Raw genomic sequence first — 24,329 nt, forward strand, 5'->3', positions numbered from 1 at the left:
ACTTAATCATAGAAACATGATGAATTTAAATATAGCCTGAGACTGGGATACAGTATTTAAGTGATCTCTCTGGAATGCTGGAGTTCAAAGTCAGAAGTGGTGCAGTCGGGGTCTGGATGGTCCTCCTCTCTGTGCACTGCAGGAGGCCTCTCTCCAGTGGCTCTTCCCCCCTTGTCCCAGGGCTGTCACTGAGGCAAGAGGCCAGAGCCCGGAGAGGAAAGGGTTGAAGGTTTACCACAGCACATGCTCCATGGGCACATGGGTGGAGCCTCAAAAGCTCAGCTCTCAAATGCCCACCTGGCTTGATCCAGATAGAGACCCATTTGAAAACTATCTAAGGATCGGAAGGTATGCCTCAGAAACAGTGTGACTGTTGTGTTCTTTCCACATCTGATCAAAAAGAGCCTCTTCTGCTTTTTTTCTTCTAGTTGTTTTAACTTCTCTTTCTTTTATATAAGAATGGACTCTTTATTTCCTTTCTGCTTTTTCTACTGCCTTCTCCCTAGCTCTCTTATTCTCTGACACGTATGCTCACTCCCAATATTTCTAAGAGCTTCCTCATACTTCAGCTTGAATATGTCCATTTAAAGATTTGCATGTTACCTAATTGTTTCCAGTTTCCTCAGAAAATGTTTCTGGAGTTCTTGAGGGTTTCTTACCTAATACATATAAGTTTGTATGTGGTATGTATAATTTTTCTCTACAAATTACTACTTTTCACTTTAAAATGTAAGATTATACTTATCTAGCTGTTTTGAACTCAAATCTATTAGTTAATGTATAAATCTCTTTAACTTAGAAAGAACCAGGTCAGTGAAAATCTTTAACTTATGTCCTCTTAAGTATTTTTCAACCATGTTTCTCTTCAATACTGCAAAGTAATGTACCTGTGAATGGTATCTGAATCAATCTGTGTCTGTTTTAAACTCCCCAAAAGATTGTAAACTACCAGAGGGTAAAGGCCATGTTTTCCATGTGATATATATTTTCCCCCCATGTTTTATATTTTTAATAGTCTGCAATTTGTCATAGGGCTACGACATTGCTGATATTGTTACATTAGCTTGGTATACAATTGTATATTTAATGATTGCAGCTTTGAATACAATCCATGCATCACTTAACGATGGGGATGCATTCTGAGAAATGCATTGTTAGGTCATTTTGTCATTGTGCGGACATCATATGGTATATTTAAACAAACCTGGATAGTATGGCCCATAACACACCTAGGCTCTACGGTACTAATCTTATGGGATCACCATCATATGTGTGGTCTGTCATTAACCAAGACCTCATTATGCAACACATGACTGTATAGAAACAAATATCTGTCTGACTGTACAAATTAATTCAATGTCTGGTATTGCATAAGAGGCACACTACAAAAATAAATCACTCCTCCATGCTGCAAGGGCACCTTTGCAGTTCACAGGCACGTGTACCTGAATTTAGATGCCCTTCAAAATATGGGAGAATTGACCTTGTATGAAACCTGAGTTTAAAAAGTTACATGGTAAGTTTCATTCACTCTGTGCATTCATTCGTCCAAACAGAGCATAGCCCTGTGACAGACTGCAGACTATTAAAAATATAAAACATGGGGACAAAGTATATATATATAAATTTGTCTTGCATGGAAAACATGGCCCTTCTGAAGCTTATCTTTTGGGGAGTGTAAAACAGACATAAAGCAATAGCAACACAGGATAGTATTGATATTCTGTCAAACTGAATGTTACTAATGTGCATTCATTCACTCACTCAATAAATATCTCCTGAAAGATTTCTGAAAACATAAAGACAAAATAGAGGCTAAAGCAGGAAAAAGGGTCTTCGAGCCATAGGATTTGAGATGGGTCTGGAAGGATATGTAGGATTTGGACTGAGGAGAGGAAAAGGCATTGAGCTTGGAATTGGGAATGAGCTAAGAGCTAATTTTAGCATGAGATGTGCATAGGTACTGCTGTGCACAAGCCACATCTTGTGGTTGCTCCACATGTACTTATCAGACAAGTTCATGAGGTTAGCTTTCAAAGCCTTGAATGCCAACCTGAGGGATGTGGACTACAGGCACTAAGGAGCCCTTAGAGGATTTTGAATGAGGGAATGACATGAGGAAAACAGTACTGTGGGGAAACAACCCTTTGGAATCTTGTAGGATGAATCAAGAAAAAGGAAAATCAGGAGGCAGTGGCAGGAAAAATAGTTAAGCCAGGTTAACTAGGATTTCAGATGAGAACTAGACTGGTGCCATTAGAACAGAATGGAGGGATGATTTGTTGTAAATCTATCTACTGAATAATGTACACACACTGGTTTTTTTAATGGAATTTAGTTTAATTAAAGTTTTTTTGTATACATTTAGCCATTGTGATTTGTAGATATTTGTTTTGAAACTGAATTGTTTCTCAAGAATCTTTCTGAAAAAGATACTTGATGTCTCTATATCTTTTTACATCTTCATGGTTCTGAGGCAGAGCATCCTTTTTATAACCCCTTTTATGTTGTATATATCTAAATGATTTCAAAAGGATTTGAAAAGTCACAAAGACAAAGCTTGTAGTTCTTCTAGTCTTTTAAAAGAATTAAGTCTCTTGTGAGTTGAACTTTTCACCCATACAGTTCCACAGTTTAGTGTAACTGGATGGCTTGTCGTTCACGTAATGAATCACATGGCTGATTAGGGTGTTGTAGATAAGCAGAATAGACTTTGCTCAGTACTCATGACCAACAAGGAAGCAGAGAAGTCTTTAATCTAATCTTGGTAGGTTTGCCTCACTCCAAAGCAGACTGCTGGGCGAATGATCCTGGAAAAGCAGACACAGAGGTGAGGCCAAGTGAATATGTATTTTCTGAAAAATGAGACGAGTTCTTCCTTTAAAATACGATATAGATGTAATTTTATACTGTAGCTATACCATTTTGGTAGCTACATTTTGATGTCCTAAATTCTAAGAAATAAAACATTTACTTAAATTGGCAATCAAGGCAAGATAACTTTCCTAAATCTTAAATTGAAAATTAAATTTTCTGCTTATTTGCTGTTGTTTTTACATGTTATTTTGAATAAGTCAATTCATTTTCCTTTCTCCAGGCATTATGAAAAACCCGTGTTTCCGAATCATTACCATAGTTGTAGGTCTTTATGTTACTCAAACAATGACAAACTCATCAAGAAAAAGTAATATTTTATTCAATTCTAAATGCCAGTGGAATGGATATCTTCTGACAAACTGTTCTTTTACTCAAAAGCATGAGATACCTGTGGACATATCACAGACAGCAGCTACAGTGGATGCAAGTTCCAGTTTCTTTAGGGCTCTCTTACAGTCTCACACAAAAAAAGAAGAATGGAATATAAAACATCTGGACCTCAGTAACAACCTCATATCAAAAATAACCTTAAGCCCTCTTGCTCCTGTCCATGCTTTGGAAACATTAAACCTGAGCAACAATGCCATCTGCTCCATCTCATTGGATCTACCCAGTCTTAAGTCCTCATGGGTGAAACGGCACAGAGGCGGCTTCAGAAATGGGCTTCCATTTCTAAAGTTGCTAATTCTTCAAAGAAATAAACTCAGTGACATTCCCAAGGGTAAGTACGATTTTAAAAGATGGACTAGACCAAGAAACAATGAGCATGTGGAGAGTTAATGTTTAATGTCAGTAAGCATTCCATGTTTGTTTTCAGTTTCAAGAAAACAGCTGAAAGTAAAACAATTTGATGAGGGCAATATAATAAAAGGAGTTTCTTAATGGAATTTGAAGTTATAATATGTGGAATTTATAGTCAATGCAATTTAATCTCCCATTACTATCACTTACATTAATGTTACATGGATTTGTCGATAGACTCTAGGACGTATTTAAGTGCTAAATAATAATGCATGATTTTAAATTACCCACTTTTATCATATATTTGTTACTAAGTATAGAAAAGCACTAAGAAATAACTAATTCAGATACTTTTAATATGTAACACAATTCATATTAAATGTTAATGTATTTATGGTTTCTGTTTTCTTAGAATACATTTTGCATCTACTTATCTAGTTGTCCTCCAAATGTAGACTAGAAATACTATGCTAATATTTTATATTAGTATGTAAACTTTCTTCTTATCAAGTCAAAATCAGAATTCCTTATCCTGGTTTCTAACAGGATCTTCCACATATCCTCCTATTATAATAAATTCTCATTCATTCTGACATTCAATAATCTAAATGTTGGAGTTCCTTAACTAATCCACCAATGTTTTATTTATTTATTTTTTATTTATTTGTTTTAAAAATTGGCACCTGAGCTAAAAACTGTTGCCAGTCTTTTTTTTTTTTTTCTGCCTTTTCTCATTAGCATGGCCTAATGAGTGGTGCCATGTCCACGCCCAAGATCCGAACCGGTGAAACCCTGGGCTGCCAAAGCAGAGTATGTGAACTTAACCTCTCAGCCACGGGGTTGGCCCCCACCAATGTTTTATTTAGAAAATGTATCAGGTTCATAAGCCAGAGCTTCCTTTGCCCTTCTTATATTCAGGAGTGCTAGACAATTTCCTTTCTTTGTTTTTAGTCTTGGTGACTAATTGCTAAGTACTTTATGTAAGACACTATGCTAAAAAAGAAAGTGTAAGGATATTGTCATTTTTCTCCATCCCAAATTATGTATATTTAGTTTTTCTCATTTTCCAGTTCTTTCACATTTTTATTTTTTTGCTCTTTCTCCAGCTTCTGGTCTTGTTTTAAGCATCATTTTGACAATAATAGACTGGCAGGTGAAGGAATGACTATCCCAGTCACCATATTAGCAGAATTGTGTGAGAAGGAGAGAAGTCTTCTCTCCCTGACCTTTTCCATAAAAGCAGTGTGTAGTATTTTCAGGGTAGAGTGTAAACTAATTGGATTTTATAATTTTTATGGTATTGTTCTTATTATAAAAGGAGTACCTGTTATTTGTAGAACATTAGAAATTAAAGAAAAATCTAAAGGAAAAATTATAGTCCCTCAGGTAGGGGGCCGGCCCGTGGCAGTTAAGTTCGTGCGCTCTGCTTTGGCAGCCCAGGGTTTCACTGGTTCAGATACTAGGCGTGGACATGGTGCCGCTCATCAGGCCATGTTGAGGCGGTGTCCCACATGCCACAACTAGAAGGACCCACAACTAAAATATATAACTATGTACTTGGGGGATTGGGGAGAAAAAGCAAAAAAGAAAAAGGTCCCCCATGTAATATATATATTCTCCAAGTTTATTCTTTATGCCTATGTATATATTTCTTCCAAAATTGGATCATACTTTCCACACTACTTCATAATATGTTTTCATAACAGACTATTTTGAACATCTTTATATAATTAAGCAATCTCATAAATAATGTTTTAAATAGTTGAATAGTTTTCATATATACATATATTATGATTGGCTTAAACAACATTTAGATTATTTCCATTTTGTTTGCTATAATTCTTTAATGAACATCATTATAGCTACACATATCCATATGATATAACATATTTTTAACTAGTATGGTAGGGGTGAATCTCAACCCACAAATTCAAGTGTACTAGAGATCTAACCTTCTATTGTCTATAACTCAACATCATTTCTGCTTTTGAGCACCCATTCTACTAGGGTCAGTTGTGAGTGGGGTGTAGGGGTACTTTCAATCAATCTTTCATGGACTCTCCTCTAACTCTTCCCAGATTAGTACCACAGCGCTAGAATCATATACCCTGACAAAGCATCAAAGTCTGTGTGTGTGTGTGTGTGTGTGTGTGTGTGTGTGTTTGTATCCCTTACCCCTGCTAGCCAGAGAATATTTCTTTTCAGTCTTTTCAGTTTGGAGAAAATTCTTGCCCCTTTTTGTTTCTTCAAAACCCTGTGTCTAGTTCTAGAAATTCCTTTCCTCTAAAGATTTAGGCCTTTGGAAACAAAAGCCAGAAAGACTAGTAGACTCCTCTGCTTTCTGCCTTGCAATATGCCTCCCCCCGGGACAATCAACACAGAGCCTACTTTCAGCTTGAATTGAGAAAAAGGGAACGAGGAAAATAGAAGTAAAATATTCAATGTCAAAATACTATCCCACCACAAGAGCAAATAGAGAAATGCTGAGCATATCTCCTTAAGACAGATGAATTCCCCAGAGCTAATTGGAGATTAGGGCAACTGCAATTCCATTTGAGGACCAAATATCCCTATAAAATGTAGATATAGCCCCACTTTCCTTTTCCAAGTTAAACTTCTGCCTCCCAGAATATCAGGAGAAATGTTAAACTTGCAAAGGAGAAAAAAAAAAAAAAAAGGAAGTGAAATGAGCAAATCTTGTATCTGAAATTCTATTCGAATTCTAGCAAATGAAACCATAGAGAGATGGATGAAACAGATAGGTGATGGAAGTCCAATGGAATTGGATATAACTCCGAGTTCTTTTATCCATAGCATTTTGTGATTTGAATTATTCTCCTGTAATCATCATACATTTCCATTTTTACTAAGCTGAGTCTCCTTTAACATGCCTTCCCCTTTTATGACTCTGTGACTGGGTAACTCTGACTTTGAAATCCCACTTTGGAGGGAGGAAGCTGGGAAGAGAAGGGTGCTGCCTGGAGTGTCAGGCTATCTCTGACCTTTCCTTTGTTCTTTTGATTCCTTTATTCTAAGCCTCTTTAAAGGTAACATCTGGGTAATGTAATATTGACTCATAGAATTGTTGTGAGGATTAAAGGAAAAATGTACCTCAGGAGCCTCACTTCTTAACACAGTATTTGGCATAATAAATGGTAGCTATTAAAATATATGAAAAGTACTTCGTAAGCTTGTAAAGTAGTTTGCAAATATTCATTATTATTATTCTCTTGGCACAAATTGAGAATAGCAGTCTAGTTAGAAACAAATAAATTTGCTTTTGTCTGAATCTCAAGTTATCTTTTAAAATGTTAAATAACTGTTACAGTAGATGAGACTCCGAGCCCACTATAATTCACGAGCAGAGAATCAGTTGTGTCTAACTGTTTATACAGGTGTTTATTCTCATCTAAAATAGTAATAAATTAGAGATATTTCAGAAAGCAGCCACCAAGCAACTGGCCTTGTAGCACAAGTGTGCCTTTATAAATCACATCCCACATGTCTTAAAATGGTGACAGTTTACAGAGCCAACAAACAGTTGCGTTCACTCAGGAAAGCCCACTTTTGGTAAGGGTGAAATATCACATTGACTAACCCAAAGACAGCTGATCCCCTGTCTTCAGAATCAGCTGTGACGTCACCAATGCGCTCCATATTGGGGAAACACCCAGAGGAGGTGCCGGCCAATGCAATTTACAAAACAGAAGCTAGCCATGAATTTAACCTTAACAATCATTCCTCTTTCCTCCCATGCTTTTGTAGTGCAACATTAATAACAGAAAAATCAGTTTTAAAAAATGTAAAGCAATGGGATGGGTCTCCAGTTAGACTATCCCACCCTCATCAAGCAGTATTTTCGGAGTGCTCACAGAGTACCTGGAAATATCTCAGGACCAACATTTTGTTGGGATTCCAGTTAGGGTGACAGACCAGATGTGACAGCCTGACATTAACACACTAAATTCCAGAACCCAAGAGATAAATTTGTTAGAAACAAGATGAAATAATACCTGACCTTTGAAACTGGTGAAGTAAGGAGAACATAATCGATATATTGTAAAAACAAATGTATTCTTTTCACTTGTAGGGAATTAAACATTTCATCCTGATTGCTACTGGATTATGGAAATACCAATAACCAGTGTTCTCAAAGCCAATTCAGCTTCTAAAATAACAAAGTGAATGTCTGTCACTAAGCTAAGAGGGCAAGGTCTTTAGCTCACCTGTATAAATTTGACAACATTAAGGGTTGACCTTATGAATCAAATATCTTATCTAGGACCATTCCAGACTCTATTCCAATTCTTTTTTTTTTAGTTAGCTTTTTTTTTTTTTTTGAGGAAGATTAGCCCTGAGTTAACATCTGCTGCCAATCCTCCTCTTTTTGCTGAGGAAGACTGGCCCTGAGCTAACATCCATGCCCATCTTCCTCTACTTTCTGTGTGGGACACCTACCACAGCATGGCTTGCCAACCAGTGCCATGTCTGCACCCGGGATCCAAATGGGCAAACCCCGGGCCACTGAAGCGGAACATGCAAACTTAACCACTGTGCCACCAGGCCAGCCCCAACCAATTCTTAATACTCTTTGAACTTAAAGCCATAACCCTTGAATATCACTTATGTTATCAGGTCATCACACTTAGGAGAGCATTTAAGAAGTTCATAGTCCAAAGGAATATTTCTAAGGTCGTGTAATGTCTGGGCATACCCTCTGTGGGTTTATTCTAATAGACACTGAGATAATTTCTTGGAAATAATAAAACTGCCTCTGGCCGCTTAAATGCAAAAGCTAATCAAATTCCTGCCTCCCGTGGCCTATGTGATCATCAGAAAGCAGTTCAATAACTAATTCCGTCTCCACAAAAATGCCTCCATATTTTCCTCCCAACATTCAACTCTCCTCTCTGGAGACATGGAATCTACCCTCTGATGTCCAAACCCCAGCTGTTAATGCACCTCCTGACCTCTTTCACTCACCTGAGTACCCCCTCAACATTGATTTACCATGCAAAATTTTTAGAACACATTTTCCCCCATTGAGAAATGCAGCCAAGTCTCATGGAAGAGTTTACTCAAATTTCCCAACTTATCCTGAGAGACCCTAAACAAACAAAGTCTCGTAGCACTCCACCAGTTCTCTTAATAAAATCAACTCTCTAAAACTGGCGGTAGAGGGAAAATCTTCATGTGGGCAGAGTAACTGAACGTAACAGTCTTACTTCCCATCTGCAGAAGAAGTCTACCTTGTTCTTGAGGGTCTTAGCTTGATATTATGAAGGGAGTTGAATAATAGGATACCCTTGTAACTCTGTGCATTCAAAACCTCCCCCATGCTTGGGCATGTTCTGGTCCCAGTCCTCTTATTTACTCTTATACTTCTCCTTCTATACTCTTAGGATTTTTATGTTACTCTATTCACTTGTTTATTGACCTCAAGGAAGTCACTTAACCTATAAAAGCCTCCTGGTCCTTATGTTTAACTAGAGATCATGATATATTCAGGGTTGATGTGAGGATTAGAGATAGTGTTTGTAAAACTGGAACGCACAGAGTGATGATATATGCAAAACATCTCTCACAGTTCCTGGTATGTAACAGGTGCTCAAAAAAGGTTAGTATCCCGTTAGCCTTTGGATCATCCTGAGTCTCTAATTCTGTTTCCCATCCCAGTCTTTGACATAATGGTCATTTCCTTGATTTCAAGTACAATGGGTAAACTGAAGGTGATTTTCATTCTCTTTCTGCAAATGTTCAGAGTTTCTATGAAGTTCAGAATTTTCATCAACAATCTTGTTACCGCTGTTCATACTTCTATAGGTGTGTACAATGTTGGAGTCCCCTGCTCCTCCATGTTCTGAGCACACTCTGATCTGTCCTCTGACTCTCTGAACCACACTGACCCATGAGACCATCACCATTGGCAAGATTATGAACTATCCATTACCCCCAAAAGTTTCCTCATCCCCCTTTGTAATCTGTCTTTCCCACCCATCCCCACGCCCCTGCCCAAGTAACCACTGATCTCCTTTCTGTCACTATAGATTTGTTTGCATTTTCTATCATTTTACATAAATGCAATTATACAATACCTCCTTTTATTTTTGGTGTAGCTTCTTTTATTCAGCATAATCATTTTGAGATTCTTCCATGTTGTTGTATGTATTAATAGTTCATTCCTTTTTATTGCCAAGTAGAATTCCATTGTGTGGATTTCTACTTAGCATTTACCTGTCAATGGACACGTAGACTATCTTTTTTGGCTGTTACGAATAAAGCTGCTAGTTAAAAGGGTGGAGAAAGATAAACCACTAGATAAACACTAGCCGAGAGAAAGGTGTAGTAGCTGTATTAATTTCAGACAAAGCAGACTTCAGAATAAGGAAAATTATGTGGGATAAGGAAGGGTACTACATAATGATAAAAGGGTCAATTTTTGAAGAAGACATAATAATTCTAAACGTGAATGCACCTAACAACAGAGCATTAAAATATGTGAGGGAGAAGCTGACAGACCTGAAAAGAGAAATAAACAAATCCACTATTATAGTTGGAGACACCAACATCCCCCTGTCAATTGACAGATCAAGCAGGCGGGTAATCAATAAGGATGTAGCTGAATAGCACTATCAATCAACTTGATCTAATTGACAGGTATAGAATACTCCCTCCAACAACAGAAGAATACACATTTTTCTCAAGCTTACATGAAACATTTACCAAGATAGGCCACATTCTGGGCCATAAAATACATCTTAACAAACTTGAAAGAATAGAAATCATACAAAGTATGTTCTCAGATTACAACAGAATTAAAGTAGAAATCGATAACAGAAAGCTGCAAACTCCTCAAATCTTTGGAAACTAAATAACGCATGTATCAAAGAAGAAGTCTCAAGAGGAATTTTAAAATATTTTGAGCTAAATTAAAATGAAAATGCAACTTATTAAAATTTGTGGGATGCAGCAAAAGCAACGGTTAGAGGAAAATTTATAGCATTAAAAGAATACAGTAGGAAAGAAGAAAAATCTAAAATCAATAACATAAGCTTCAACCGTAGGAAATTTAAGAAGATGAGCTTGGAAGCCTAAAGGAAGTAGAAGAAAAGAAATAATAAAAATTACAGTAGAATCCTTGAAATTTAAAACAGGAAAACATAGAGAAACTCCACAAACCCAAAATCTGGTTCTTTGAAAAGATAAAATTGATAATTCCTCAGCCAAACTAACCAAGAAAAGAGAAGACACAAATTGCCAATACAGAGATGAAAGAGGGATCTTCACTACTGTTCCCATTGACGTTAAAAGAATGATGAAACAAAGTCTTTGTGGCAACATATGCTTTCATTTCTCTTGGGTAAATAATGTAGGAATAGAATGGCTGAGTTGGATGTTAAGTATATGTTTAACTTTTGAAGAAATCGCCAAAATGCTTTGCAAAGTCATTGTAACATTTGAAATTCCCATCAGCACTGTAGAAGAAGTTCAGTTGTCCTACATCCTTACCCACACCAAGTATGGTCAATCTTTTTAATTTTAGGCATACAACGGATGTATAGTGGTATATCATTGTGGTTTTAATTTGAATTTCCCTAATAACTAATGATATTGAATATCTTTCTATGTGCTTATTTGCCATCTCTATATCTTTGGTGATATGTACAAATCTTTGGCCAATTTTTAAATTTTTAAAAAATTATTGAGTTTTGAGACTTCTTTATATATCCTGCATACAAGTCCTTTAACCGATATGTGATTTGCAGATATTTTCTCCCAATCTGTGGCTTTGGTATTCCTTACCTTAATGACATCTTTCAAAGAGCAGAAGTTTTTAATTTTTATGAAGTGCAATTCACCAATTTGTTAGTGTACAGATCATGTTTTATTGTCATATCTAAAAAGTCTTTGCCTAACTGAAAATCACCAAGATTTTTCTCCTCTAATTTCTTCTGGAAGTTTTATAACTTTACTTTTTTTACATTTTACATTTTAGGTTTATGATCTAAATACATTTAGTTTTAAACTTAGGTTTTACATTTAGGTTTATTATCCATTGACTTCATTTTTGTGTGTGTTGTGAGTAACATATAGAAGTTTTAAAGATATGCAATTGTCCCAGGACCATTTGTTGAAAAGATTCTTTCTCCGCTGAATTGCTTTTCACTCGTGTCAAAGATCAATATGAGTGGGACTATTTCTGAACCTATTCTCTTCCAATGATCTCTTTGTCTAGTTTGACACCAATACAACAGTATCTTGATTTCTGTAGCTTTGTAATAAAGTCAGACAATGTAAGTCCTCCAACCTTCTTCTTTTTCAAAGTTATTTTGACTATACTAGGTTGTTTTCATTTACATATGAATTTTAGAGTCAGCTTGTCAATTTCTACTGAAAATCCTGCTGGAATTTCTATTGGGTCTGTGTTGAATCTATAGATCAATTTGGGGAAAACTGACATTTTAACAATAGTTGGTCTTCTGATACATGAACATAGTACATCTCTCCTTTTATTGAGGTCTCCAGTTTCAACAATGTCCTGTAGTTTTCACTAGACATGTCTTGCACATATTTAGTCAGATTTATCCCTATGTATTTCAGATTTCTTATGCTGTTTCAAATGAAATTATTTTTAAAATTTCAATTTCAGATTATTTATTCCTAGTATGTAGAAATACAGTTGCCTTCTATATATTTATCTTTTATCTTGCAACCTTACCAAACTCACTTTTCAGTTCTTGTTGTTTTTCTGTCTTTTTTTCTTTTTTTCTTTTTTTTTTTTGGTAGATTCCACAGGATTTTCTACAAAGACAATCAGGACATCTGTAAATAAAGACGGTGTACTTCTTTGCATTCAGGATGGCTTTTTTTCTTGCCTATTGTACTGACTAGAACCTCCACTACAATGCTGAATGGAAGCAGTTACAGTGTATACCCCTGTCTTCTTCCTGATATATGGGGGAAAACATTCAGTCTTTCACTGTTAAGTATGATGTTGGCTATAGGTTTTTTATGGACGCTCTGTTTTGGGATGAAGAAATTCTTTCTATTCCTAGTTTGCTGAGAGTTTTTATCAGGAACAGATGTTAGATTTTGTCAAATGTTTTTTCTGGATCAATCAAGATGACTTTTAGTCTGTTAATATGGAGAATTATATAAATTTTCTAATGTTAAATCAAACTGGCCTTCCTGGGCTGAATTCCACTAAGTCATGACGTATTATATTTTTTTTTTTTACATATTGTTGGATTCAGTTTGCTAAAATTTTAAGAATTTTTGCGTCTGTGTTCATGAGGGATATTGGATTGTAGTTTTCTTCCTTGTAATGTCAGTGTCTAGTTTTGCTCTCACAGCAATGCGGATCTCATAAAAGGAGTTGAGAAATACTTCCTCTTCAATTTTCTGAAAAAATTTGTTTAGAATTGGTTTTATATCTTCCATAAACGTTTGGTATAGTTCTTCAGTGGAGCCATCAGAACCTGGAGTTTTCTTTGTGGGAAAGTATTTAACTACAAGTGTAGTTTTTTCTTTAATAATATAGGAGTATTCAGATTATCTATTTCTTCTTGAGTGAGTGTAGTGGTAGTTTGTGTCTTTCACAACAAAAGTAAATAAAAAAATAAAAAAGAGTAGTTAAATACTTTATTTCCCTTTGGATTTCTTCTCTGTGGGTTATTTAGAAGTGTTATTAGTTTCCAATAACTAGGGTTTCCCAGAGATCTTTCTGTTATTGATTTCTAATTTAATGCCATCCTGGCCCAAGAACATATTTTACGTGTCTTGAACTCTTTTAAAAATATGGTCTCAGGCTGGCCCGGTGGCTCAGCAGTTAAGTGCACACGTTTTGCTTTGGGCAGCCTGGGGTTCGCTGGTTCGGATCCCAGATGAGGACATGGCATCGCTTGGCAAAAGCCATGCTGTGGTAGGTGTCCCACACAGAAAGTAGAGGAAGATGGGCACAGATGTTAGCTCAGGGCCAGTCTTCCTCAGCAAAAAGAGGAGGATTGGCAGCAGATGTCAGCTCAGGGCTGATCTTCCTCAAAAGAAAAAAAAAATTGGATTGTTTGCTTTCTTATTGAGTTTTGAGAGTTTTAAAAAATGTATCCTGGATGCAAGATACATCCTTGGCAAAAATTTTTCTCCCAGTCTGTGGCTTGTCTTTTTATTCTGTTAATAGTGTCTTTTGAAGAGCAGAAGTTTTCAATTTTGATGGAGTTAAATTTGTCCATTTGTTCTTTGATGGGTTGTGTTTTGGTGTCATATCTCAAATTTTTTTTGCCTAACTCAAGGTCACAAATATTTTATGTTTTCTTCTAGAAGTATCATAGTTTTAGGTATTGCATTTACATCTATGATTCATTCTGAGTTAATTTTTGTGAGGATGTAATGTGAGGTATGGATCCAAGTTCCCCCCCCCCCGCCCTTTTTTTGTTGTATATGGATATCCAATTGTTCCAGCACCATTTGTTGAAAAGGCTGTTTTTTCCATCTGTTTACATGTATCCTATTCATCTTTTTATTTTCTTATTTTTTGGAGTGGGGTGAGGTAGATTGGCCCTGAGCTAACATCTGTTGCTAATCTTCCTCCTTTTTGTTTTGTTTTGTTCCTCCCCAAAGCCCCAGTACGCAGTTGTGTATCCTAGCTGTAGGTCATTCTACTTCTTCTATGTGGGATGCCGCCACAGCATGGCTTGATGAGCGGTGTGTAGGTCCATGCCTAGGATCTGAACCAGCGAACCCCAAACCACCAAAGTGGAGCATGCGAACTTAACCACTTGGCCATGGGGCCAGCCCCTCACGGATTATTTTTATGTAGTATTAGACTGCTTGCCTATAACACAAGAAACTTAGCACATTAGTCTCCTCTCCTAGGCTTTGTACTAGTACTGTCATACATTTTACTCCTACATATGTTATAAATCCCACAGTACATTTTTATACTATTTTTGCTTTAAAGAGTTTGTTACCTTTTAAAGAGATCTAGATGAGAAAAAAATATTTATATTAACCCACATAATTACCATTTCTAGAGCTCTTTGTTCTTTTGTGGAGATCCAGACTTCCATCTGATTTCGTTTTTCTTCTAGTTGAAAGACATCCTTTAACATTTCTTCTAGTGTGGGTTTGCTGGTGATGAATTCTTTCAGATCTTGTATATCTGAAAATTCTTTATTTGCCTTTATTTTAAAAATATTTTGTCACTCAGTAAAGAGTTCTAGTTTGGCAAAATTGTTTTAGTATTTTTTTAAATTTTGCTCCATTGTCTTCAATTTGCATTGTTTCCAGTAAGAAATCTACTGTCATCCTTATCTGTGTTCCTTTTATGATATTCTTGACCTACATTCAATTTAATTTTTTGCAGTCAAATTTATTAATATTTTTCTTTATAATTTCTTCCTTTGCTTTTATTCTCAAAAACAGCTTCCCCTCAAGTTCAACTCCACCATGTTCTTATTTACATGTGCTTCACACCCCACGGACAGCAATATTGTCTGAGAAAATTTTTCAAGCAGACTATACTTTTAATCCAGCTGGAATTTATTTTGTTGTGTGGGGATCAGAATGTCATCTGCAGTTGATCTCTGGAATTCATCCAGATCAGACTACTTTATCAGGAGCTCTTCTCCTGAAACCTTGTCCTCAGAGCACCCCAGACCCACTCAGTCAGGACCAGCTGGATATCATGTCCTGGGTTTTCCACAGACCAGAATTGGTAAGCTATATTTGATGCTAGCCCATCAACAGCTTCTGTCTCATCTTCATCTCAGTATCACAAGACAGTATGTCCGCATTTACAAAATTTAGTCCAGCATAATCCACACACAGTCATCTGAGGCTGGTAGCACTCATGTGCCAGTTCTCACTCAAGGGCTTTGATTCTATAAATAAGACAAATATTTCAGCAGCCAAGAGCAGCTCCAACCTTACTCTTATACAGTTAGTTTTTATTCCTCAAGGAATTGTACCTATTTCTCCAGAGCCACGTGTTGGGTCCAAGTCTGCTCCACATATATCTCATTGTCTTTGGATCAGCAGGCTAGTCAGGGCATGTTCTTTGCATCACAGCATTCCTGCAAGAAGCCAAGAGAGCAAGCCCCACCACATTAGCACATTTTAAATCTTTGTTCACATCATGTCTGCTAACATTTCATTGGCCAAAGCAAGTCACACGGCCAAACTCAACTCAATGGGATGAGGAAGTATACTGTGCCCACAGGAGAGTGAATATTTGCCGAGCAATAATCTAAACTACTACACCTGGGCTTCACTGAGCTCAGAATACTTGAAGATCATAGACAAAGACAGATCCCAATTCCACCTGCAAGAAACAACGAGGCATGGAGACCTCAAGCGATACTCCCTGATTCCCGTCAAAAGTCACAAATAGAGCTGGAACGAACTCACTATCTTAAGTCCCTCTCTGGGACCCTATTAACTACATGACAAGTAGAATCACTAAATAACTCCCAATATATATTTGGCAATTTCATGTATTCTACGGTCCATACCATTCTTATGCCTAGAGCCCTGCCCCTCAGCCTCCTTTTCCTCTTTCTAAATTCAAGTAATCTTTCACGGCGTTGCTCATGTATTTCTTCTTCTTATTCTTCTCCTCCTCCTCCCCCTCCTCCTCCCCACCCTCCCCCTCCTTCCCCCTCTTCTCCTCCCCCTCTTCTCCTCCTCCCCTTCTTCTTCCTCCCCTTCTTCTCCTTCTCCTTCTCCTCCTTCTCCTTCCTCATCTTTTCCTTCTTCTTCTGTACAAAATGTGCATGGATAAAGGATAATGGTTAAGAGATCTAAGTTTCAGTCCCAGCTCCACAGCTCTACCCCTCACGACATTGGGCAAGTTCTTAATTAACTTCACTGCACCAAGGTTTTGTCATTTGCAAACTGGTAATAACGCCCAGGGATTTGTGAGGATTAAAAGGAGATGCCTGTGAAATGTTTAGAGCATAAAAGAGTACACAATTAACTAGGAGTTTTAAACTATTTTCTTCCCTTCACTCAAAAGCTAGGCATGATCTCCCCCTCCTCTGAACTCGTAGAGTATGTATTCAATTAAGCACTAAGAAATTGCAGGAACCATAAGTTCACATTCTTATGTAGGCCACCAGGCAGACATCAGGAAAACGTTAAGGAACCTATGGCTTCTTTCATATTGATGTCTTGTCTTGCATCTTTTTCTCACAAACCTATATGTTTACATATTAAAACATGTACGAATATTCTTCTTTTTTTTTTTTCTGCTTTATCTACCCAACCTCCCCGTATATAGCTGTATATCTTAGTTGCAGGTCCTTCTAGTTGTGGGATGTGGGATGCCACCTCAACATGGCCTGACGAGCGGTGCCATGTCCACGCCCAGGATCCAAACCCTGGGCCGCCGCAGCAGAGTGCACGAACTTAAGCATTCGGCCACGGAGCCAGCCCCTGTAGGAATATTCTTTGCTCCACAAAGAAATACATTTTCTCCAGGGGTTATGTTCAAAGTATTTAACAATTGGCCTTTCGCCTGGACGCCACAGTTGGATGCTTCCTGGCTGTAGTGATAGAACAGAATCTTGCTGGGGGCGGGAAGTGGACGGGGGATACACTGAGATGCCTCAGGCAGTGGGGCAGCACACGGGGCTCGGCAATGGCTATTCCCAAATCAATATGGAAGAATTTCTTACTAGCTTATGCTAGCTGAATATCAGCCTTGGTTCTCTCCCACTTGTTTAAACATGCAGGTTTCTTGGCCTATCCTTTGTTTTCCTATTTTTGATAGAGATATGAGCACAAAGAAATCATATTTCACGTGTGTTGTCTAAAGCAGGCAGCCCTCATTCAGCTCCAGCCAAACGTCTTGCGCCAGCTGGAACTTCCAATTTTTCAAGAGAAGCTGGAAATACAAACTTTTGTATTGAATCTCTATTGTTGGCTCAATAATTTTTAAATCTGTACAGGCCAAACACCGTGACCTCTGGCTTATTGAATGCATTTTATACTCTGGGCATTGCAGGAGTTCACAAAGATGTGAATTCTGCCCTGAAGGGACTAACCATCTGATGGAGAATCTGACAGACAAACAACAGTTAATTTTATAGTCGGATGGTGGGGTATAACTGCTTTGTATAACCAGTAATTTTTCTTATGTGTATGTCTTACTGCTCAATCAGACACAAGGAGTCTATGCTTATTTGTCCTCAGCACCAAGTGCCTGCTCACAATGTTTTAATTGACCTGTTGTCCCAAAGATCTCTTGCTTAGTCTGTGCAACTGAAATGAACATGAGACATAGACGTACAGCCATTTCAATTAAGTCATGATCTCTGCATAATCAGTCTTACGATAAATACTTTGCAGACAGTAGGCAAGGAATAAACCCTTCTGGAAATGAACCAACCTGATCTGTTATGTAGTGGTTGGTCAAAGACACAGGCTACATGTGAGAACAGAGCAGAAGGAAATGTAAAAATGCAGAGCTTCCTTGCAAGACTCACATGGGAAATCAAATTTGGAAGACTGCTATGACTGGCACCTCTTTCTCAATCTTTATTTTCAGTGCCAAATGGTTTCTCTCTGGAACTGAGCGAAACACAAAGGCAGAGACCAAAACTCAATTAGATTATTTTGCTGGAAAACAAACCTAGCTACAACTTATTACCTTTGAAAAATACAAGAATGCCCAGGAAATAGTTATAATATCAACAATAAGAAAGAATATATCTATAAAATAGAATAAGAACATTTTAAAACTCAAAGAGCTCATCCATATAAATAAATCATCAAAACGGTATTCAGTTTTACCCATAGCTCAATCAAATAAACAAATGTTTACTCATCACCTCCTTCAATAAAATTTAGATTTTTTTAATTGATGCTTTCATTATAAAATTAGCATATGCTTGGTCTGGCCCAGTGACACAGTGGTTAAGTTCAGAGCACTTTGCTTCAGTAGCCTGGGGTTTGCAGGTTTTGAAACCCTGGCACGGACGTACACACCACTCATCAAGGCATGCTGTGGCGGCATCCCACATACAAAACAGTGGAAGACTGGCACAGATGTTAGCTCAAGACAATCTTCCCCAAGCAAAAAGAGGAGGATTGGCAACAGGTGTTATCTCAGGGCCAATCTTCCTCACCAAAGAAAGAAAGAAAGAAATTAGCACATGCTCATTGAAAGAATTCAAAAGTGTATAAAATAAGAACAAAATTTCCCTCTTTATCCCACCCCACCTCCCCCCACCATCCTACTCCTAATTGTAACTGTTACTGATAGCCTACTTAGTTCATCTCCTGCCACGCCCTCTTCTCTGCTCACTCAAAATATATGCGTATGTTTGCATATGGGTCTGTTTTTCAAAATACATTGGAATCATACTCAATACTATTCTGCAACTTAACATTTTCCTTCCTGTTCCATCAGTTCATGTCAATCAGCCTCATTCTCTTTTAAAACTGTATAGTATTTTGTAGTATTAATATACCATGCTTTGTTTAACCATTTCTCTGTTGAGAACCACTTAGGTTGTCTCCAATTTTTCACCATTACAAACAATGCTGCAGTAAATATCATCAGTTTATATTTTAGTTTGCTTTTTAATTTAAACAGGACTGTGGAAGCTGAAGTCATTACAGAGTTTGGATCTGTCATTCAATAAGATATTGCAAATTGGTTCATCTGATTTTCATAACTGCCTGCGACTGGAGAACCTCAACTTACAGAGCAACAGGATATTCAGAATTCATCCAGAAGCCTTCAAGGACCTCAGAAAATTACAGGTTATAAAATAATTTTAATAATATTTCAAATATGCAGATATATGGGCAATTACGTTAGATGAATATTTCCATGAAAGAATTTCTTCACACCCAGCAGTACTGGCTATTAATCAAAAAACAGAAGTCTATTTTAAGATTCCCCTAAAATCGCTGAAGTCTCTCACTTGCCTCAAAAATCAAAAGCCTCTGTAATGGACATGAATTTTACTCGAATATAATACTCCACAGCAAGAATTGGCACATTATTCTTCTCAATCAAATTAAACCTAACTCCAAGTTTCCACTTACCAGTTATGAAGAAATTAAATCTTAGTTATTAGTGAGGCCCCATCACAGAGCCGCAAGGTCAGTCAGAGGTTCCTGGGGTCTTACGCAATCTGGAACACATGGTTGATGCTGAGATGTCAACAACCCAGGACTGTATGGGCCTCTGAAGGCCAATGACCTGTTGCTTCCATACCACAATTGGGTACAGAACACAAATGACAACGCTAAGAGCTCATTCTTGTAGAGCACTCACCCCATACCACCCACTGTTGTAAATGTCAGACCCATGTTGGGGGCACCCAGGTCACCCTTTGGAGCCGTAGGGCCCGTCTCCCAGGCACCTTGCAGTTAATCTCACTGCAGTCTTGACAGCTGTGAGGATGGGGAACCCCCACAGCCCGGCTCCAGTCTTGGCAGCTGCCGCCCCTTCTCCAAGCTATTTTCTCCACCCACCTCCTCTTTGAGGGGATACTGTAAAATCTCCCCTCAGGGCTCCCTCAGAAACACCCAGGTGGCCTCCAGTGTGGCACCTAGAGACAGCTGAGGAGAAGATTTAGTCCCCTCCCCCTAACCTCCATCACACACCCCGATTCTTTTTTTTTTTTTTGGCTTGGTGAACTAAATTAATTTATTTTTTCATTTAATCAATTGGACACATTACAATTTGTAAATTTAAGGTGTACAGCATTACTTTGATACATTTATATATTGTAATATGATTGCCATTGAAACAATATCACATAACATCATTATAGTACAGTATTATTGACTATATTCATGTGCTTTAGATCTCTGTGGCTTATTAGATCTTATGGCTTACTACTTATTACAAGTTTGCACCCTTAAACACTATCAGTCTCATCCTCCCAACCCCCATCCCCTGGGAACCACCATTTTACTCTCTGTCATTTTATAGGTTTGACTTTTTTTTTTTTTAAGATTCCACATATAAGTGATATCATACAGTACTTATCTTTCTCTGTCTGACTTATCTCGCTTAGCATAATGTGCTGATCTTATATACAGAAAATCCCAGAGTCAATCAAAAAACAGTTGAAATGAATCAGTGATTTCAGTAAAGTGACAAGTTACAAAATCAACTTACAGAAATCACTGGCATTCCTTTACACCAACGATGAAACATCAGAAAAAGAAAGAAAGAAAACTATCCAATTCACAGTAGCATAAAAGACAATAAAGTACTTAGGAATAAATTTAACCAAGGAAGTGAAAGATCTGTACAATGAAAAACAATAAGACTTTGCTGAAAGAAATCAAAGCAGACACAAACAAATAAAAGACATTCTGTGTTCATGGATCGGAAGAATAAATATTATTAAAATGACCCTATTACCCAATGCTGTCTCATCCACAGATTCAAAGCAGCCTCCATCAAAATACCAAAAACATTATTCACAGAAATAGAGGAAACAATCCTAAAATTTGTGTAGAACCACAAAAGACCCCGAATAGCCAAAGCAATACTGAGAAAAAAGAATAAAGCTGGAGGTATCACACTTCCCAAGTTCAAATTATACCACAAGCCACAGTAGTAAAAACAGTATGGTACTGGTACAAAAATAGACATGTAGACCACTGGAACAGAATAGAGAGCCCAGAATTAAATCCTAGCATTTATAGTCAATTAATATTCTACAAGAGAGCCAAGAGCACCCAAGGGGGAAAGGATAGTCTCTTCAACAAATGGTGCTGGGAAAACTGGAGAAATACATGCAGAAAAATGAAATTGAACTCCATTCTTTTGTTTATTTTGGGGGTTTTTTGGTGATAAAGATTGGCCCTGAGCTAACATCTGTGCCAATCTTCCTCTATTTTGTATGTGGGACACCATCACAACATGATGATGAGTTGAGCGGTGTGTAGGTCCATACCCAAGATCCTGTGGGGGTCTGGTCTTGGCCATGCCAAGATATGTCTCTTTGGCATGAGGATTATTTGGGGCTGGTTGCTTTTGATAAACTGGGACAGGGAAGGAGGCTCTGAGGAGTGGAACTTGCTTGCCTTTTGTTAAGAGACATTTACATTGTAAAGGAAATATCCATCTGTAAACGTCCCTCCCTCTCTGTACCAGGAAGAAGAGGGGGATGACTTTATCTCTAGAAACTCTTAATCAATACCAAAGGCAAGGACTTAAATCTGCATAATAATCTTATTCCTGTTTCTGGTAACCTCCTGTAACTGATTCCCCCCACCCCCAATATCCTCCTTTGTCTTTAGCTGGATATGATATTTAAGGTGAGGGCTTCAGCCATTTTGGCAAGTTGCTCAGCTTGCCTGAGCCTCTCCCATGTATACATGTTATAAAGCTTTGTTTAATTTTCTCCTGCTATTCTGTCTCGTGTGAATTTAATTCATTCTCTGGCCAGATGAACCCAGAGAGGGTAGAGGAAATGTCTCCCTCCCCTACAATCCGAACCCACAAACCCTGGGCCACCAAAGCGGACCACACAAACTTAACCACTACACCACCAAGTTGACCCCCTGAACTCCATTCTTTATGTAGGCTGGTATCTTTCAATAAAAACATGATGTGAGCCACATATGCTATTTTAGATATTCTAGTAAGTAGATTCAGAAAGTAAAATTAAGCAGGTGAATTTCACTCAGTAATATATTTTTAACCCAAAATACCCAAATATCATCTTGTACACATGTAATTAATATAAAAATTATTACTGAGATAGTTTACCTTCACTTTTTCCTACTAAGCCTTCAAACCTGGTGTGTATTTTACACTTACCACACATCCCATTTGGACTAGCCACACTTTAATACTCCATAGCCATGTGTGGAAGCAAGAGCATGAGTCTCAAATCTGCTTCTCCAAAAATAGGGACTCAAGAGATATTAATGGGATGGGGGCAAGATGGTCTGAAATGTGGAGAGAAGTTATTGGAGGTGAGGAGAGGTGAGGTAATTGATGATCTGCACAAGCATAGTCAGACTTCATGCCTCTTCATAGGATGCGTGTTCACAAAATGGCAGTATTAGCATGATCAGAGGGTAGAATTTTTAGCCTCTTGACATCAAAAGGTCCCCAATCCAACATCTGCTTGGGCCCAGTTGATGAGTTAGTGGTCTCTAGTGCTGGCTCAGTGAGTCGAGGAGTTGAAAGAAAGATTTCTTGGACTCTCAAGGCCTGGCAGTAGTGCTCTTTTATTCAGAGAATAGCATGGAGTAGCATGGGGACAGGACCCATGGGCAGGAAGAGCTGCAAAAACATGGGTTGAGGGTCGGGCTAATTTAAGGCATAGGTATGTGAGTTATCTCCTTACAAGACAAAGGAAAGAATATGTTAAAGAAAAAAGTCATTAAAATGGTATCAGTGCAGGTGGGGTCTGGTTATTGGGTGGTCCTATAACTTTAGATAAGAATCAGATCGGATTAAGTAAATGGTTAAAGCCACCACCTTAAATATCATCTTCAGCTAAAGACAAAGGAGGATGTTGGGGGGGGGGGAGTCAGTTACATGAGGTTACCAGACAAGTACAGCAAACAAGAGCAAGATTATTATGCAGATTTCAGTCCTTGCCTCCCCATTAAGAGTTTCTAGAGATAAGGTCATCCCCCCTTCCTCCTGGTGCAGAGAGGGAGACACCCTCACAGATGGAGATTTTCTTTACAAATGTAAATGTCTCTTAACAAAGGGCAAGCAAATTCTACTTTTCAGTTTCCCTCCTGTCTTCAGTTTTTAAAAGTAACCAGCCCAAAGTAATCCTCATCAGTCTCAGCTGGCCTGGAGTGGACAAAGGGGTTCTAATTCCTGAAGCACAGCTCACACACCCATTACCATGGTGACCCAGGCTCCAGGGAGATGTTATCTATAGGAGCCTAGTGGGAGTCAGAGAGCATATTTCCTAAGCAGCACAGTTAACAATGGGCAGGTAAACAGCTAAAGGCCATAATCAGTAATTGCAAAAAGGAAAAAACCTTTAGTTCCTAGCTGCTTAATCACCAATGGCTAACTCTCTGCAGGTTTCAACTACCTGAAAAACGTTACAATATTTTACTTTCTTGTTGAGGAAGGGTAAATAAGAAAGCTATTGATCCTAGGCCAAACCAGGCCAAAGCAAAGGTTTTTTCCTTCCCAATCCCAGTCACCTAGTTCCTATTTTTGGCACCTTTCCTTTGGGAGTTGTGATATTGTGATTTACAATAAGAAATATATATTTGGTCTCTGTCACCTTTTCAGGCACAGAGCTCCTAAAACCCTTGACATTTCCCAAATGATGAGAGCCATAAAAGTGTCTTTTGTTATGTTAAGAAAGTGACTTTGGAAAAGCACTTAAGTAGGGGGGCTGATTGCCAGCGGGGCTAGCCCTGGATTAGAAAGCCTTTCTGTCCCGCCCCCCTGACCTCCAGGGAGGGGAAAGGCGCTGGAAGTTGAGTCAACCACCAATGGCTAATGAAGTAATCAATCTTGCCTATGTAATGAAGCCTCCATAAAAACCCAAAAGAATGGGTTGGAGACCTTCCAGGTTGGTGAACACGTGGAAATGTGGGGAAAGTGGCAGGCTCAGAGAGGGCATGGAAGCTCCACACCCTTTCCCTGTATCTTGCCTTGTGCATCTCACCCACCCAGCTGTTCCTGAGTTATATCTTTTTTATAATAAACTGCTAATCTAGTGAGTAAAATCTTTCTCTGAGTTCTGTGAACC

The 24,329-nt window shown here is 38.1% G+C and overlaps 1 protein-coding gene and 1 long non-coding RNA gene across 3 annotated transcripts in view; one reads left to right on the forward strand and one right to left on the reverse strand.

Annotated features, from left to right (window-relative positions):
* The first annotated feature begins 20 nt into the window (after positions 1–20).
* LOC124232978 (leucine-rich repeat-containing protein 66-like) overlaps positions 21–24,329 on the forward strand; it is a 30,123-nt gene continuing 5,814 nt past the window's right edge. The window contains exons 1-3 of one of the 2 annotated variants that reach the window (XM_046649959.1): positions 21–348; positions 3,098–3,598; positions 19,214–19,383. In XM_046649959.1, the coding sequence (XP_046505915.1) occupies positions 3,103–3,598; positions 19,214–19,383 (666 nt within the window). In that variant the 5' untranslated portion in view covers positions 21–348; positions 3,098–3,102. Of the gene's footprint in view, positions 349–2,769; positions 2,831–3,097; positions 3,599–19,213; positions 19,384–24,329 lie in introns of those variants that run through there. The other variant, XM_046649957.1, reaches the window with a different exon arrangement.
* Positions 2,678–24,329, reverse strand: part of LOC124232980 (uncharacterized) — a 39,571-nt gene continuing 17,919 nt past the window's right edge. Inside the window, exons 2-3 of the long non-coding RNA XR_006886948.1 lie at positions 15,585–15,689; positions 2,678–2,810 (exon numbers count right to left, since the gene is read on the reverse strand). This is a non-coding gene — a long non-coding RNA (uncharacterized LOC124232980). The remainder of the gene's footprint in view (positions 2,811–15,584; positions 15,690–24,329) is intronic.

This window comes from Equus quagga, unplaced genomic scaffold (assembly GCF_021613505.1).
Source record: "Equus quagga isolate Etosha38 unplaced genomic scaffold, UCLA_HA_Equagga_1.0 146_RagTag, whole genome shotgun sequence".
In the NCBI taxonomy this organism is placed as follows: Eukaryota; Metazoa; Chordata; class Mammalia; order Perissodactyla; family Equidae; genus Equus; species Equus quagga.